The sequence below is a fragment of the Rhinolophus sinicus genome, linkage group LG04 (genome assembly GCF_036562045.2).
Source record: "Rhinolophus sinicus isolate RSC01 linkage group LG04, ASM3656204v1, whole genome shotgun sequence".
NCBI classification, from domain to species: domain Eukaryota; kingdom Metazoa; phylum Chordata; class Mammalia; order Chiroptera; family Rhinolophidae; genus Rhinolophus; species Rhinolophus sinicus.
The window spans coordinates 158,473,230-158,490,429 of record NC_133754.1 but is presented as its reverse complement, the minus strand read 5'-3'; the positions used below and the strand labels follow the sequence as shown (position 1 = coordinate 158,490,429).

The 17,200-nt window shown below is 47.8% G+C and overlaps 1 protein-coding gene across 9 annotated transcripts in view; it reads left to right on the top strand.

The window, feature by feature from the left end:
• The window catches only part of PAX5 (paired box 5), a 186,667-nt gene that overhangs the window by 56,218 nt on the left and 113,249 nt on the right, over positions 1-17,200 (top strand). For all 9 annotated transcript variants that reach the window (XM_019729118.2, XM_019729113.2, XM_019729111.2 and 6 more), the window contains exon 6: positions 7,458-7,633. In XM_019729118.2, coding sequence (XP_019584677.1) covers positions 7,458-7,633 — 176 coding nt within the window. The remainder of the gene's footprint in view (positions 1-7,457; positions 7,634-17,200) is intronic.

The window sequence follows — 17,200 nt, the reverse complement described above, 5'->3', positions numbered from 1 at the left end:
GGAAGGGCCAATCATGGAGGTCCGTAAGGCTGGGGCGTGGTCCTGGGGAAGCTTTGGGAGGGTTTTCCCCGATGGAAATGTTATGACAGCAGCTGACTTTGTTTGGACACGACCTTCTTGCCGGGCACCCTACTAGGCGCCTTGAAGGGATCATCTCATTTAATCCTCACAAAAGCCTTAGGGATTGTCTCACATACCATTGTTTCCAGTTTACAGATGAGGAAACACAGGGCTTTGGTCTTAGTAACTGACCTGGAGAGTAAAGAGAAGTGGAGAGAGCACTGGATCTTCAGACAAGAGACCTAGGTACAAATCCCAGCTGAGGCACAGTTACTCCACCTCTCTGAGCCTCAGTTTTCTCATCTATAAAATGGGATAAGAATACATGTCTCAGACAAATGTTCTGAGGCTCAATGGAATTTAAGGATGAAAAAATAACTTGGCTCCGTGTCAGCACTGAGCAGTGCTCCCTCAAGGGGGAGGTGAGGGGTGCTTGAAGGAGCCTGCGTCCCCATCACCTTAGTCAGTCCCCTTTCATTCTTTGATAGGGACAGATCATGCTCTATCAGTTATGTGCGGGGCATTTTGCTAATGTAGCCCTCAAACAAATACCCTGTCTCCCTCCTTTTATAACCTATAGTCATGCCTAGTCCCTCCTGTGGAGAAATTCTGGAGCCACTATTGCCCTCGGCAAGCTTCAGTGGAAACAATGTCCTCAAGCTGAAAATTAGCCTGGTCTGAATTTGGTTGGTCTCTGCTTTATAGATTGCTTTAAAGCTGCCCAAACTCCCTGGCTCACTTGACCCATGCTGGAAATGTCCCAGTTTGCACCAATTCAATCTTCCCAACCACCCTAGCTCTAGACTGCTGTCGCAGATGGCCAACTAAGACCTGGTTCTGTCCCCGGTCTTCACTGGGGGAGGCAGGTCTGGAGGGTATCAGAGTCCTGAGGGAAGAAACAGCAAACAGGCTAGATGTCAGCTACCATGGAACCCTGCAGGCCAGACCTGGAGGGGATCTTAGACCCTGGGGTAAGGGTCGGGATGTAGTAGTGCATGAAAACAGTAATGGTGGGATCTGGGACTTATTTTCACAATTTCAAAAAGATTAAGGATAAATGTGAAGAAAGAAAAAGATTTCTTCCTGTTTCCGACTTCCTCCCAGAAGCCCTCAGTAGTCTCCGTCTCTTCGCATGTCCATTCCTAAACCAAATATTGGCAAAGGTAGGCTTGGACAATCGTTGAAAGGTAGAATGAATATTGGAGGGGGGAGAGGCCCTACAAAGACTGCAAAAACAACCAAAATGGGAAAATAGCTTAATGCTCATTTAACACTATTTAGTAGACAAAATCTAGGCGGGTTTTGGTAGAGAAAACAGTTATGACTGACTCAACCTTCTTAGTTTATTTGTGGGACCCACTGAGGCCCAGAGAGGGAGAGGAGCTTGCCTGGGCTCAGACAGCAAGTAAGGGCAGAGCTGGGGCTAGAACCCAGGTCTGCTGGCTCCCAACCCTTTTCCCACTGGGCCCTGCCACTGCCCTGCCATACACAGGAGTAACTGTGAGGATGAAGGAGGCTCTGGAAGGGCTCTGGCTTTGGCTGGGCTCTGGAGAGAAATGGACTTTGCGAGAGGCCCACACCCAGTGGCTCCAGCCTCCTTCCCTGCAGCTCCTGGGCCTCTGGCTGGGGCTGCATCCCAAAGACCATGATGCCAGAAGGGATTATGGAGATTCTTGTTTGTTTTTATTTTTTTCCTCCCAGTGAGCATCTGCAGACATAAAGTACATGATGATTTTTAAAGAAACAAACCAGAACCCTCCAAGAAAAATGCAAACCCCCTGAATCTGCTGTGCTCCGAAGAAAATGCAATGGGTTTATGATCTTTTAAGACACACAAGAGACAGCTTTTTCTTGACAGATGGGAATCTGAGGCTATTTTGCTTCCTCCCTCTTTGCGTGACCAGACCCGATTGTGTAAAGCTTTTAGCTTCAAAGCCAGGTTGTGAATAACATTGGTTTAACCTGAAATTTAAAGCCAGCATTTCTTTGCTCCCCGAGATGGGGCTTCCTGCCCCTTGCTCCCCTGAAGCTAGCTTCCAGAATGTTAATTCTGACAGCCATGGTTGACTAAGCCCAGCACTGGGTCTATTACATATTATTTGATTTGGAGTAGAAAAAAAAGATTTAAAGATACCATGCCCCCTGTATACCTTTGTACTTTTGCCCATGTCTGTCCATATATTTAAGCATACCATTCACACTGCGAGTTCAGATTTTTCTCCCTGAAATAAAATGGGTCCGAGCATTTCAGTAGCCTGTCTCTAAGACCACATTCCCCAGTGAAGTCAAACAGCATCTCTGTGGCACAGATGAGAAATGCTACAGAAGCTTCCACTGGAGGCCTGGAAGTTCAGACCTGCTTTCCTGCTGGGGATGATTTTCCGGTATTCATTTTTGTAGCTGTCTCTGAGCATATAATAATCTGTTTGTGCACTCACTGTGTGCAGCTGTGTCCCTGGCCTGAGAACTATGTGTCTTTTTTCAGAGTATTTATCTGGGTTGACACATGTATCTTTATGGGTCTGATTATTTTTCTTTTTTTAACCAATCAATTAATTTTTTATTATTAGTTTCAGGTGTACAAAAACAACATAATGATTAGACATTTACATCGCTCACAAAGTGATAACCCCAATAAGTCTACTACCCCTCTGACACCGTACATAGCTATGACAATACCATTGACTATATTCCCTATGCTGTACTTTACATCCCGTGACAATATATACATATATATTTAATTATAGTTGACATTCAATATTACTTTATATTAGTTTCAGGTGGCCTGATTATTTTTCAATTAATGTTTGCCTCTTGTACGGGACCTAACTCCGTGGGGACCAGGGCTGGGCCAGCTTTTGCCCACCGCTACATGCCTGGTGTTAGCATGGTGCTAACAGATTGGTTGAGGGGCAAAGGAATGAATGAATGCGGTCAGATGGAGGGATTCCTATATTTGCAGATCAGACCTGAGGAGTGAAGGTGGTTTTCACCGGTATTACTAATTTGTTCATTTATTCCAGAAATATTTTCTGTGGAGGAGATAGAGATGAATTAACTGTGGTTCCCTCCCCCCCCCCTCCTGCCCCAGCAGACATACACACAGGTAGCTAATAGTGCAGTGTGAGAGTGAAGGGTCCAGGGGGAAAGTGGTTAGAGGGAGAAGTGGCTGGGACATGAAGGAAGGCATCCTGGAGGAGGTGAGCCATGCTTGCAGGCTGAGTCTGTCCTGACAACAGTGAGGAATGATTTACCTTTCATGTGGCCATGGTGAATCACCTGTGGTTGACAGGCTGACTCCACACGTCACCTTCAAATGCCCACAAATGCAAAATTCATGTTGCTAGTCCCTAGTCTTTCCAAAAGATGAGGCTTGGGAGCAGGTTTTAGAAAGCATGTCCTGATCTAAAGGAACTAGCGATTCAGTTCCTGGGACTGAGAAATGTGGAGGGCGACTGCTTCCCCAGCCCCCTCCCCTGGCTCTGCACTTCTCTGTGTGGCTGCCCCACCCCTGCCTGCCTCTCCAGAGTCTCCTGGGTCTCTTCCCCTCACTCCCTCCGTTCCTTTCATCTCCGGGCTTTCTACAGGCTTCTCCCCTGTGTGGCATGCCCTCTCCACTCCCACCCTCTTTGCCCTGCTGACCCCTTGGCCTCCATTCTCAGTTCAAGCATGACTTCCCCTTGGAAGACTTCCTCGATGCCTCCCCCATATGAACAGCCATATGTATATATTTCTAGACAACTTTTCTACTTAGCAGTAATCCCAGTTTGTAGTCATAGGTCTGTTTGTGTGAGTCCTTGACTAGAGTGGACTGCCCGTTCTACACTGAAGAAAGGGGCTTGTCTCGGTCATCATTGTCTCCTCTGTTTTTGTGGTTAATATTGCCTGGTACAGAGTAAACACTTTATCAATATTTGTTAATGAATGAATAACTGATTATAAATGTAGGAGTGTCTGAAACCTTCTTAAGGAAATGACAGACCTCAGGCACCTGTGCAAAGTGAGAGGGTAGCCTTCCCCCACCTTCTCAGTAGAGAAAACAAGTGGAGGTGCTGGCTGGGGTGAGAGCAATAAGAGCCATCATGGTCGGGGGAAAGGCCTGGACAGGCGGCTCTTCCCAGCCCACCGTTCTCCACTTGGAGTGTGTGAGTCACAAAGACAGGCTGGATAGTCTCCCAGGCTTCGCCCGTGGGTGCTGTGGCTGACCTTCAGAAAGCCAGAGCAGGACGCAGCAAGCCTTCTTCCTGGGACTCCATGGGGTCCTGGCGAGGCTGCCTCTGCTGGAGTATGTTTGGTGACCTTGCAGGGATGGGCCTCAAGGACCCAGTGCATGCACTTGAGTTGGCCAAGTGCCCTGAACCTTCCCTGTGCCAGGCCCTACTCCTGACCACGCAGAGACCTTGCCCCCTGGAGCCATTAGCTGAGCTACCCTCTCGGAGCTTCCCCAGTGGAAGCAAAGCTCTACCCTTCCAGAGCTCTGAGCTGTGCAAAGAGCCCAGCCTGTGAATACCATGGGAGAGGGGTGAGCGTGAGGACATCTGGGAGGATGGCCTGGCTGTCAGGGAGAGACCTGAGGGGCAGAGCTGGGGCATGGGGCATGTGTGATGGGGGAACCTGAGTGGGAGGGAAGAGGTGGGCACTGCTCAGCTGGGGCCAGGGCAGGACTGGTGGGAGACTGCAGGAGCTGCCTGACAGGAAGCAGCCTTTGTTAGGAATTTGGGGCCTGGCTGGCAGGATGGTGGCTGGGGAGTGGGGAGTATAAGTGAAGTTGGGGGACAGAGGGAAGTCTCTTAAGAGTGGATGTGGTCTCTGACAGAGAAAACTTGGGAATACTGGGGACCAAGGCCAAGGTCAAGCTTTGGCAGGAGTGGCTGTGGTTAGGAGGACTGGCCAGAGCAATAGCTGAGGAGCAAGCTGAGCTTTCTTCATGTGTGTGTGTTCCCATATTTTCATATTTTCATTGATACGTGCACACATGTGCACACATATACACAGCAATGTTGATAATAGGGTCATTTGGTGGATGCCAACCAATAGGAGAACACGCTGGGCAGACAGACTGAGGCGTGAACGTCCACATCTGGCTGGTCTTGGTGCCCAGTAGGAATGGTTCTCACGGGAATGGGCCCTGATGGAAGAAGGGCCTCGTGATGTTGACGAGGGTGACGCCCTGTGGGTAGGGACAGGGACCCAGCCTATGGTATCCCCTTGGATCCAAATTGATCTAGGATCCATTTTCTCAGGGGGCTCCTGAGCCACCTGTGAAGGCCCTTCTTGTAGAAGGTGCTGGGGTGCTCTGACCTGTCAGACTCTCTGGGTACCCTGAAAGGTTAATGCTCATGTAAAAACCCAAAGCTGGTGTCTTTGTTTAAATGTCAGACCCTGTGTTGCAGTTGCCCCCAGATAGGACAGCTGGGGAAACATCAACTTTTGGCAGCATCTCAGTGACACAGTATCCCACTGCTTCAAGCTCCTTGGTTTGGCCTCATTCCTCACATGGATGGGGTTTTGACGTGATGAATGAAGTCTAGGTCAGCCATGTGCTGGCGAGATGGGGGCAGGGGGAGGTGGGGCAAAGCCTTGTGTGAGAAGGGCACCTGTCAGTGAGAGATCTGATGCATGCTGGTTGCCCCTGCATGTCCCAGGGGCAGAGGCAGAGGCAGAGGCAGGGGCAGGGGCTGTGCCTCTGGGCCTGGGTTCCAGCAGTATATCTCCAGTCAGCCCTGCATGAGCAGGTTGGTCCTGGAGGACCCTGGGGAAGGATGGACCTTGAGGCCATTTCCTCACTGGACACTTTTGCCCTCCTTGCTTTCTCTCATCTTGAATGGTTCAAGCCTAAGGCTCACAAAAGACATTTCATCCCATTTGCTTTTATATCGATAATTCATAATATTTTCACTGACATGTAAACATCATCACCAGAGACTGTTACAGAGTGAATAGCTAACGGTACAGAACACATAGAGAATTCAATCCTGTACTTTCTTGGTAATTTACATTTTTGATTAGGCAATACATTGAAAGCTCTGCAACAAAACAAAACAAAATAAGCGTGCTATGAAACGTCTCCCTCCCCTTCTCTTCTGTCCACTTAGTTCCCACCTCTCTGAATGGGTAACCACTCTAAATGTTTCTCATGTTTCCTTCCAGAGTTCCTTTGGAGATATATATACAGAGGGTGCCAAAAAAATGTATACATGTTTTAAGAAAAGAAAAATCTGTATTAAAATTGTGATACTCAATATATACTGATAACGAAAGATGAATACAAGTCATGTGTATACATTTTTTTGGCACCCCCGGTATGCATTTATATAAAATTTTATATAAAATGCATTTTAATATGTATATGCATTATATGTAATGTATTGTATGTGTATATTATATATTAGTATATATTATATAATACATAATCACAATATATTAATATCTAATATGTGTATTAGATATAAAGTTTTATACAAAATGCATATAAAATCCTTTCTTCATTTTTACTCAAAAGGTTGTAATTATACATGCTGTGCTTTACTGTGCTTATTCATTTTTCATATAACAATGTATCTTGAAGATCTTTCCATATCAGTTCACAGAAGGCGTCCTCTTTCTGCTTCGCAGCCATGCAGTATTCCACGGTGTGGGCATACCATGATTTATTTAACCAGCTCCTACAATGTAAACTCTTGGGTTGTTTCTAGTCTTTTGCTGCCAGAACCTATACATATACACTTCTCATACGTGTAAGTCTAGTTGTAAAATAAATTCTCAGAGGTGCAATTGCTCTATCAAAGGGAATGTGCATTTGTGATCTTGATAGATTTTGTCAAAGTGCCTGTCATGCGTGTGTGACATTGGCTATCACCAGAATGGTATGAGAGTATGTTTCCCTACAGCCTTCCTAACTATTTTGTTGACTGGTCACATGATGTGGTAGCAAATGTCCTGGGTAAGGGTATCAACTCTGGGACAAGACTGTGCCTCTCAGGGGATGGACAGTGCAAGAGAGACAGTGGTACCTGCTGAGTAAGCCTTGGAGTCGACCTGAGCTCCAGTCCTCAGGCAAATCACTTAATATCTTTAGACTTCAATTTTTTATCTGCAAAATGGGAACATAATATCATCTCCATTGGGTCATTGTGAGGATTAGATGAGCTGATACATGTAAAAAGGGCTCCACACAGTGCCCGACTCGTGGCTCTGGGAGGCTGGTTCTGCACTAGCCAGCAGGGTCTCTGGCCGGGGCCCCCCTTGTCTGAGCCCCTGTCTGTTTCCTCTCTTGTCAGGGAGGAAGCTGGGCTCAAAGGTCTCTCAGGCCCTCTTCCAGGTCCAGGGTCTGATACGTCTTTCTTCAGCAACTTGTGTCAGTCGCACTCATCCTTCCTCTCTCATGCTCATCAAAGGTATTCAGGAGTCTCCTGTGCCGAATGGTCACTCACTGCCAGGCAGAGATTTCCTCCGGAAGCAGATGAGAGGAGACCTGTTCACGCAGCAGCAGCTGGAAGTGCTGGACCGTGTGTTTGAGAGGCAGCACTATTCAGACATCTTTACCACCACGGAGCCCATCAAGCCCGAGCAGGTAAGCCCCACCACGCACTGCCTGCCACACCTGCCACTCAAACACAGGCCTGGGTCACCCTCTCGAAGGCTGCTGGCGGGTGTGGGTGAGAGCACCGAGTTCTCCTCAGAGGCAGGTTTCTCTCTGTTTGCAGCCACACTTGGCCAGTCACAGTACCCCGTCAGGTCAGGAGGACACGTCTGGGACTCTGGAAACTTCTTGCCCTGGTGCCTCTGTCTCCCTGGCCGGCCAGTGGGTGCGTGACTTGTCTGGCTGCTCTGCCATTGCTGAATGGCGGCCTTTCCCAGGGCTCTTTGTACAGGGGGGTGTAATGATCTTTTGGGCCACTTGAGGTGGTCTTGGGTCATTATCCTGTCAGTCAGAGTGAAGGTGGAAATATGCAAGCACCCTATGCCCAGAAGTCATGTTAAGATGTTACTGGTGTGTGCCCCACTGTCAGCCCTCTCGTCAGGTCACCCTGTCGTGCTTTTAGAGACCGAATCGAAGAGTCTGGAAATGAAGTGTCGAACGGACAAATGCCCAGCAGGGTCATTTGCATGACAGGGAAGGAAGCAGGAGGATGACCCCCTGCTGAGCAGCCCTCTCTGCCCTGCCCAGGGCGGAGAAGCAATCACTCACTGTGTGTGGCCACAGGGATGGGATTAGAAAGGCTCTGCCTAGTGAGAGGCCCTCAGGGCCTGGAAAAGGTCCACATTCAATTCAGGAGGCTAGTTCCTGATGCCCAGTCTGTGCCAGGCCCTGGGCTGGTTTCCTCGCCAGCACGAGCGGCTCAGACATGGCTTCTGCCTGCTGAGAACTCCTATCTGGTGGCTGAGTCAGACAGACCTATGAGAAAGACTTGCTGAGCCCTTTGCTGGCTGGAGGTGAGGCCTGGCCTCGCTGAGCTTCTTCTACGTGCTATTTAGATGATACTTTTGAAGTTTTCCCAAAAAGCCATTCAAAACCATGTAGGCTGTGTGCACAGGCTCCTGTGGAGAGGAGAGGGGCCAGAGGGGACTTCGGGTGGTGAGGCGTGAGCAAGGCCTCGGGGCCACCATCTTATGACAGTCTGGCTACCTCTCAGCATTCCCTATGAGAGCTCTCACAGACCACCTATACCTACTTTGTGTTCAGATGGGGAAACCAAGGCCCAGAGAGGCAGAGAGACTTGCCTAAGGCCACACAACAAGTGATTTGTTAAGTATTCACTTATCAAATGTTAATGGGTGTCTACTATGCATGATGCAGAGCCAGGTACTAGGGGTACATTAGTGAACAAGACAGGCTTGGACCTGCCCTCAGGGAGCCTACAGATGCATGGACGAATCACAATAAATAAGAATCGCCCAAAGGGTTGTGGATCACAGATGTTCTAGGTGCTATGGACTGGATGACTGAGATTCTCCGCAAGCATAAGGCAGAGATTGAGCCGGCTTGAAGGGGAAATGCATTTTCCCCTTATATAAATGTTGGGCTGAACCAGGAGAAGAAACATGGGGGTGGGAGAATGTGCTTGGCAGAGGGAAGAGCACGTGCAAAGGCCCTGAGGTAAGAGGGAGCATGGCAGGAGTGAACAGAAAGAGAGCCAGTGGCTGGGCTGCCGATGATGTTGGGGAGATAGGCCTGGCTATGTAGGCTGTGGTCAGGATTTTGGTCTTTCTCCTACAAGTTGAGTGCAGTCTTCTCTGGGAATGTAGTCAAATGGGCTGGACAGAGCTGATCCAGCGCACTCTAGATCCTGGGCTTTAGAAAGAAGAGTCTGTGTCCATCACAAATATCCTCTTCCACTGCTCAGAGCCCTTCTGAGAGATGGCTAAAGCCACATTTAATCTCACACAGGAGGAGGAAAAAATGGGACTCATCCAGGAAAACTTCCTTGGATGAGGCCTACCTTTCCCTCTAGAATCTGGGGAAAAATTCGTCTTCTCACCACTGACAAGATCACATAATTTTAGCGCTAGCAGGGACTCTAGAGGCAAGCTTTCAATCCCCCTTCATTTTTAAGAGGCCCAGAGACGCGACAGGGTTTGTGTGAGGTGACCCAGCAAGTGAGTGGTGAAGGGAGGCACGAAGCCTCCAGCATTTCTATTAAGCCCGTATTTACTTAGTGCAGACATTCAGTACCAGGGATTGTGCTTCCCCGTTTCATATGACCCTCACAGAAACTCAGAAACTGACTCTTAGTTCATTTAGCTTGGAATGCCCCAGAAAGATTGGGCAGAGACCACAGGGCTTCATAATCAGGGGGAGTCCATCCACGTGCCCATTCACTCACTTGCTCAGACACTCATATGCTCATTTATCCAACATATTTCTTGCGCGCGGTCTGTGAGCCTGGCACTGTGCCAGGCCCCCGGCGAGGAGGGATGAATCAGGCATGAGCTCTGCCCTCAGTCTCACAAGGGCTGTATGACGTGGATACAGACTCTGCAAAGCAAGGGAGGAGGTCCTGTGAGCCCTGATGAATGGAGACATGGCCTCAGCCTTCAGCTGGGAGCATCAAGGGGCATGTTATGGAGGAGATAGTGTTAGGAACAGGTCAACAGGCCTATGGAGAGATGGGACCTGACAGGGAGGAGACCTGAATTACAAACTCGGTGGGGCTCCTTTTGGAGCAATCTCACTGTGCGGTGTCCTTTAGGATGACGCGGACACGGCTGCAGGCCTGGGACTGTGTGGGTTGAGGCAGGGCCTGTAGGCGAGGCTCATGGTAGGATTATGACTGACTTGGTGCTTTCCGGTTAATCTGCTTCACCTCCTCGTAATGGGCTGTAATGAGGAGAGATGGCAGGTGAGGCCTCGGGGCTGCTGGGTACACACACAGGCACTGGACTATGAATGACATACCCTCGCTCCCAAGTCCCCATCACTTTGGACAAATGATGGTCCGAGCAAGGGGTTATAGTCTGAGAAGGCAGGTGCATCAAGGGTACAGGTTCCTTGAAGCCCCTCATGCTCACTTTCACCTTGCCTTGTGGGCCCCAGAACATGGCGGTGGCACCAGGAAGGGGGCCTGGAACTCTGGCTGCTTAGGCTGGCCTCTCTTCCATTGTGAGCAGATCTGTGACTCCAAGGGCTACTGGCCTATGGGCGGGCCTTGCTGTCAGTTTCATCGAGCAGCTTGGAGGGGAAGAAAGAGCATTTGCTGGCCTTGGAGTTGGGGGAGTTTGACTTTAGTCTTGGCTTTGCCCTGTTGAGCAAATCGCTTTTTCTCTAGAACTCAGTTTCCCTCTCTGTAACAGTAGTGATTTTGATAACAACGTCAATAACGGCAGTGACCTTCCTTACCTCTGCATGATGCTGTACAGTTTTCAAAGACCTTTCACATCCATTCTCTCCTTGGACTCTCAATGTAAATGCTTGCTAAGCAGGCTGGGCAAGATCTGTGAACCCCGTTTTATAGATTGGAGCATTTTTTTCCAGACTGTTCACCCCATTTTCAGGCCCAGGGGGCTGCTGGGACTTGTTGAGCTAGAATTTGACCTCAGGATCGTCTGTCTTCATCTTATGCAAGATGGTTCCATGGTCCTCCATGTCCCCGAATGATTCTAGGAGCCAGTTTTCTGACTGGCTTGTTTTCAGAACTGGCCTTTTGCAGTCAAAGTCTATCTGTCCGTCCAGAACCCTCAGAGACTTAAGTGTGTTACCATAGGCTCGGATGGTCAAATCCTCCTAAATCACCCACCCACTGCCCATGGAAAGAACAGTCCTCTTCAGGGCCAGGTTGCGGTCCTGCCAATCATTGCCATGAGCTTACCTTCACCTTATTGCTTTTCCTGCCAAGATCTGCCCTGGGTGGATGGGCCCCGGGTTCTCGCTTTTATAGGGAAACTTAGTAAACCTTTGGCCCTGGGTGGAAAGGGTTAATGTATACACACTCCTGGGGCAGTGAAACACTTCCTTTTCAAAATAGTTATCAAAAAAGCAATTCTGGTTTCCCTACTTGTGGAATGAGTAAAAATCACCTTGGAGAAGAAGAGAGAAAAAAAAGAAACAACTGCTGGTGGCATGTGTGTGCGCGTGCGTGTTTCCAACAGTGGAATCTGTTTCAGTAAAACTCGAGTTGACACTGTCATGGGCGCTGTGCTCCTGGCGGGAGCTGGTCCCTCCTCCAGCCACCATGGGAAGGCCGCCACCCAGCACAGCCTGCGTATTTACTCTCAGAAGACTATTAACCAACACCAGGCTATTAATCTGGCTTTTGAGCCTTCACTAAAGCCCATAAAAGCTCACAGTTGTCAAATGGAGTTCATTTTAATTTCCTTTCAATCACAGTAAATTATTCAGGTGATAAATCAGCTGGAGCAGCCTCCTGGCTGTAATAGAAACCCTAATTCCTGGCTAATTATCCAGCCCATTGCTGCCAACAGATCAATACGGGTGCAAAATGGAACGGGCCCAGGGCCCTCCCTCCCATCGGACCAAAGACAGAAAGACAGCTGGGGAAGAGGGACATGTGCTGACCTCCTGGGAAGTTCAAAGGTCATGGGGTTAAATCAGGAGAAGGCCTGTCCCTTGTCTAACAGAGAAAGCCACCAGAAATGTCTCCTACTCTCATAAACTGCTTTGCCCTCTGAACGGAGGCATTTCTTCAGTCTGGTAGGCCTGGGGCCGAGCATTGCCTACTCCTGTGGGAGTCCTGCTCCTGCGAAGGGGCTGGTTTGTGTTTCTGAGCATGGCTGAGCTTGGTCCTCAGGGATGGTCTTGAACACCCACCTATGTCAGGAAAAGGGCTGGAGGCTGTGGGGAGAAAGATGAGGTGCCGGACATGCTTTGTCCTGTTCCTCTGTAGTGGATCTGTGCCCACCAGTAGAGGAGGGGGTCAGGAGACAGTTGTATAGGCTGAGAAAGGGGGAGGGCTCCCTGGAGGAGGTGTCATTAGTGCTGTGCCTGGGCGAAGGTATGAAGGAATGCAAGTACGGCAAGGACTGCAAGCTGGTCAAGGTGGTTGAAATGCAGAGGAGTGAAAGGAGGTCAGGGACACTGGGCTGGAGAAAGAGGAGGGGACCTGAACCCCAGAGGGCTGGAATGCGGAGGTGAGGAGCTTTGGCCTTGCTTTGGAGGCAATGTGCCCCAAAGAGCCCCGAGTCTGTGTCCTGGGCTCCTCTGGTCACCTGGAAGCAACCTTCACTGCGGCCTCCGGCCTCTTGCCCTATCCCTGCTGCTACTGTTGAATCTCTCTTCCTGAAGCCCATCCCCACATAACTGCCTCTCATGGTTTCCCGGCACTTGAAACTCCAACCCCAGCCCTTCATTCCCATCATGGCCCTTTATCGCCTGCATGTCCCTCTGCCTGCCCATGAGATGCTCTGGATGTGGCTGGGCCTGACCCCTCACTGCCCACAGAGGCTGGGTTCCTCCTCTGTCCAAGGGGCCATGGACCATGGGCTGGTGTGTGCATGGACATTTGTACATGTGCATGTGTGTGCACGTGCGTGTGCATGAGCGGGGCTACACCAGGGATGGCTCTGAGCAGGTACTGCAGTTATTATCACTTTCCCAATGTTGTTTTCACTCCAAGCTCCTGCTCATGGTTTCCCTGCATGGAACATTCTTTCAGTCTGTTTCTAAATCTACCCTGTCCAGGCCCAGCAGGAGTCCTGCCTGCCCTGGAGGTCTTCACTGACTCACGTCAGCTTGCACTGACTTACCTCTTGTCTGAGCTCATAAATGCCTGAGGTTCTAATTATTACTGTAGTAATTGTTGTAGGGACTGTGGATTCATTGCTTCCCATGTGCCTGGCTGTGTTCTGAGGAGTACCCATCTTGCCCTGCAAGGAGAAGCCTCTGCAACATTTTAAACCAAGGACTATCAGGATCCAATGCAATACAAATTAGATTATTCAGGCTGCTGTCAGGAGAGTTGGAGCGTTGGGGACCAGGAGACTATTCCAAGGTGCAGACAATGTCACTGTCCCTTGGATGTCGCTGTACCCCTGGAGATGGTTGTCTGCCCTGTCTGGGGCTGGCCATCTCTCCAGTCTGTGGCATCGACCAGGAATTGTGGCCCCATGATGTACTGCTTCTCTCCTCTCCCCTGCACTCCCCTACTTCCTCCCACTTCCTCCCAGCACCACCCCCAATCTCTCTAGCCTGGCTGCCAGGGTTACTAGAGTTGAGCTCAGAGTTGATTCTGAGCTTCCTGATGGTCAAAGCAAAATGGGAAACACAGTCAGTTGTATACTGCTCATTGTCCACCAGGGGAAATAGGCCAGTTCCCCAAAGGAAGCCATGTTTTTTTCTGACACTTAGAGTGGAAAGGAAACTGTCACATAGGCTTCCAGTTAGGGACCCTGTGAAGGCAGTGGATTTAGTCCTCAACACACCCACAGAGGTGCTGCAGCAGGTTTTATAGTGCTCTGTCCATTGGGTAAAATTGATGACCATATGCTAATTGGTGCATTTCTTTAGGGGCAATTCTTCTGTGACCACACAGCTCAAGAATACAGACTTTCTAAAAGCCCAACTTAAACTTAAAAATCCCAGACACTCTGGGGCAGTCATTTCTGGATTTTTCAATATGATGCTCCAGGAACTACCTATTACCTTGAGGCTTTGTCACCTCCTACCACCCGAGGGTACCTCTGGGAAAATGTTCCCTCCCCCCGCACCGTTGGAGAAGGTTCGATCTATAGAAATGTACCTCTCATCAACTTAACTCCATCATTTCAACTCTTGATGAGAAAGAATTTAGTGAATTGCATTTGACTTTTCTGATGAGGACTTGGTGTGCAGGAACTTGGGGAGTGTTAAAGGAAGGAAGAGTCATATGTTTCAGAGATTTAAGAAGCAGATGGCTTCCCCACCCACTTGCGGATGGAGAAGATGGAACCAAGAGAAGGCACGGCTGGGCCTTGTCATGGGACGTAGGCGTGGTCTGACCTAGTTGTTACCTGGAAGCCTGACCAGAGGAAGACTTCTGACCCTCGGGCAGTGATGCTGCTCAGTGGTGAACTTGACTCCGTGAATGCCCTGGGCTCTGACCAGTTAGATGGGTGACTCTTCCCATGGAAAGCGCTACAAGAGGTAGTACCTAGTTGGACAATGTTGCAGAGGCTTCTCCTTGCAGGGGAAAATAAGACCTAGTTGGACAATCAGCTCTAATGCGTCTTTTGGAGCAAAAATTAATATAAGACCCAGTATTATATTATATTATGTTATATTATATTATATATTATATTATATTATACTATACCTGGTCTTGTAGTAAAATAAGACCGGGTCTTATATTAATTTTTGCTCCAAAAGATGCAGTAGAGCTGATTGTCTTGCTAGGTCTATTTTTTGGGGAAACACGGTAGCAGGGAGAAGGGCAGGAGTTCTTTTCCCAGTTCTCCCCAGCATGAGGAGAGGGGGTAGAAACCCTTTCCTGAACTGAGATGCTTATGCAAGATTTCACTAGGATGTCATCTTGCCTTTGGAATGAGATAATGACAAGGATTGTGCTGGAATTCTTGCCCTAGATCTCTAGAGGTACTGGGTGCCTCCAGACCAGTCAGATTCTCCCTATCCTTCTACTGGCATCTCAAAGTGACCCAAGGGTGAAAATGACATGGACTCTGTAGGGTCTCAGCCTTCTTCACTTGTTCTGCTGACTAGAGTCTTATCTGGGGATGCCCATTTCTTTCTTAAGAGCTTTTAAACTATATTCTAAATAGCTGAGTATTCTGAGTATTTTTGTTTTCCTGTGGATCAAGCGGAAGGGTGTCTACCCAAGAAAAACCACTGTGCCGGATTTGCAAGACTGGGGGATATATGAGGGAACACTGAGCAAGTTGCCATAGTGTAAAAGCATGGGACAAACCCTTAGGCTTTCGTGATGGCTCTTGGATAGTCATGTTTTCCTGGGTCATGGTTTCTGCATTTGGGGTGGGGGATTAGACTGGGTCATCCTTGAGATCCATTCTAGCTCTAACATTCTGTGAGAGATAAAACAAATTGGAAATCCATCTCTTATTTTTATTTTGACTTGTTTACAGTTTTTCCTCCTGTCTGTTCTACTCTTTTAGATGACAGGCAAATTCTGCGTATGTGGGATTTAAAGATTACAAGCGAATTGTCAAAGAGCTGTCTGTGCCTTGCTGGGATGTTCTTTCACTCATTTATTCATTCCTTCATCCAAGAAATTTTTACAGATATGCCATGTCAGTGACATTGACCCCCTGTGCTGTGTGATGTGGCATAAAGTAACAGTGATAGATGCAGCCAAAGGTACTGTGTATAATTTGACTTTTGGGTAGAGATATTTCCCCCTAAGCAAGGCTAACCGATACTTGCAATAAAACAGGCAAAAAATACAAAAGAACAGGTAATTCCAGTACTACAGCTTGTTTGTTTTGAGAGTGCACTGGAAGTTTGGCTTAAGGTTTTGGCTATACACAAAGCTCTTTTAAAAACCAGAAACCTTTATTATTGTGTAAATTACAGAAAGAAAAGAACATAGGTTTATGGTTTTGATAATAAGATCTGAGCTATTGCAGACTCCCCTCCCACCTCAAACAATAGAAATACCAGATCAAATATACCAATAAACTATTTTTGATTATATATATTTTTTGATCATATATTATATATATATATATATATATATATATATATATATATATATATATCTGAGGTTTAAATGAAGAGAGGGAAATCCTCAGGAGCTGGAAATTAAGAAGGAGCTCCGAGCTAGAACTTTAAGTGTCTGAGCTCTGAGCTCTAGTTCCAGTGGCCCAGGTACCTGTTCCTGGCTAGAGTTCCTAGTAAACGGGTTCTGAGTTTTGATGTTGGCACTGAGCCATAAGATACGGCCTTAGACTGATATGATATGTGAGTTGGAACTGAAACTTCTGCAAAAACTTGAACCCGGAAGGACTAAACTTTCCATGAAATGAGTGCTAGACAAATTTCACCTATAGACTGAGAGAAGCAGAAAACTTGATTTTGCATGGGACTCAGAGTGGAACAACTGTTTCCCATGGGAAGTTGAAATCTCAAGCCTGTGCCATATATAGGTGTGGTATTTCACTTTGTATTATTCATAAAAAACCCAAGAAGATAAATTAATATAAAAACTGGGCTCATATCAGTGACATTCTTGAGATGCTTAGGAGAAGCGCATGAGCAGCCCTCATCTGGATCCTTCCACAATCCAGTATGTAAGACGTACCTATAGAGTCAATGCTAACTACTGAAAGTGAGCTCACAATTAAAAAATTGCAAGCCACACAAGGAAATGAGGGCAAGTCAGAAGACATAACCAGGAAAATCAGTACTCCAAGAAGCTAAAATAACAGACAATATGAACGGGACTATCAAATGAGTAAAGAGATGAAAAAAGAACTAGAAACTTTACAAAAGGATAAAACATCATGGAAAAAGAATAATCAGATTAGGAGAAAACAAAATAAATTTTCTAGAAATAAAATTTTTAATCATCCAAATTAAAGAGTCAATTGATTTATTAAATGCCAGGTAAGACACAGCTGAATAGAAGATTAGTGATTTGCAGACAATAGTTTAGTGGTTACCAGAGGGTAAGGGGGGAGAGGGGTGGTAGATGAGGGTAAAGGGGATCCAATATATAGTGATGGAAGGAGAACT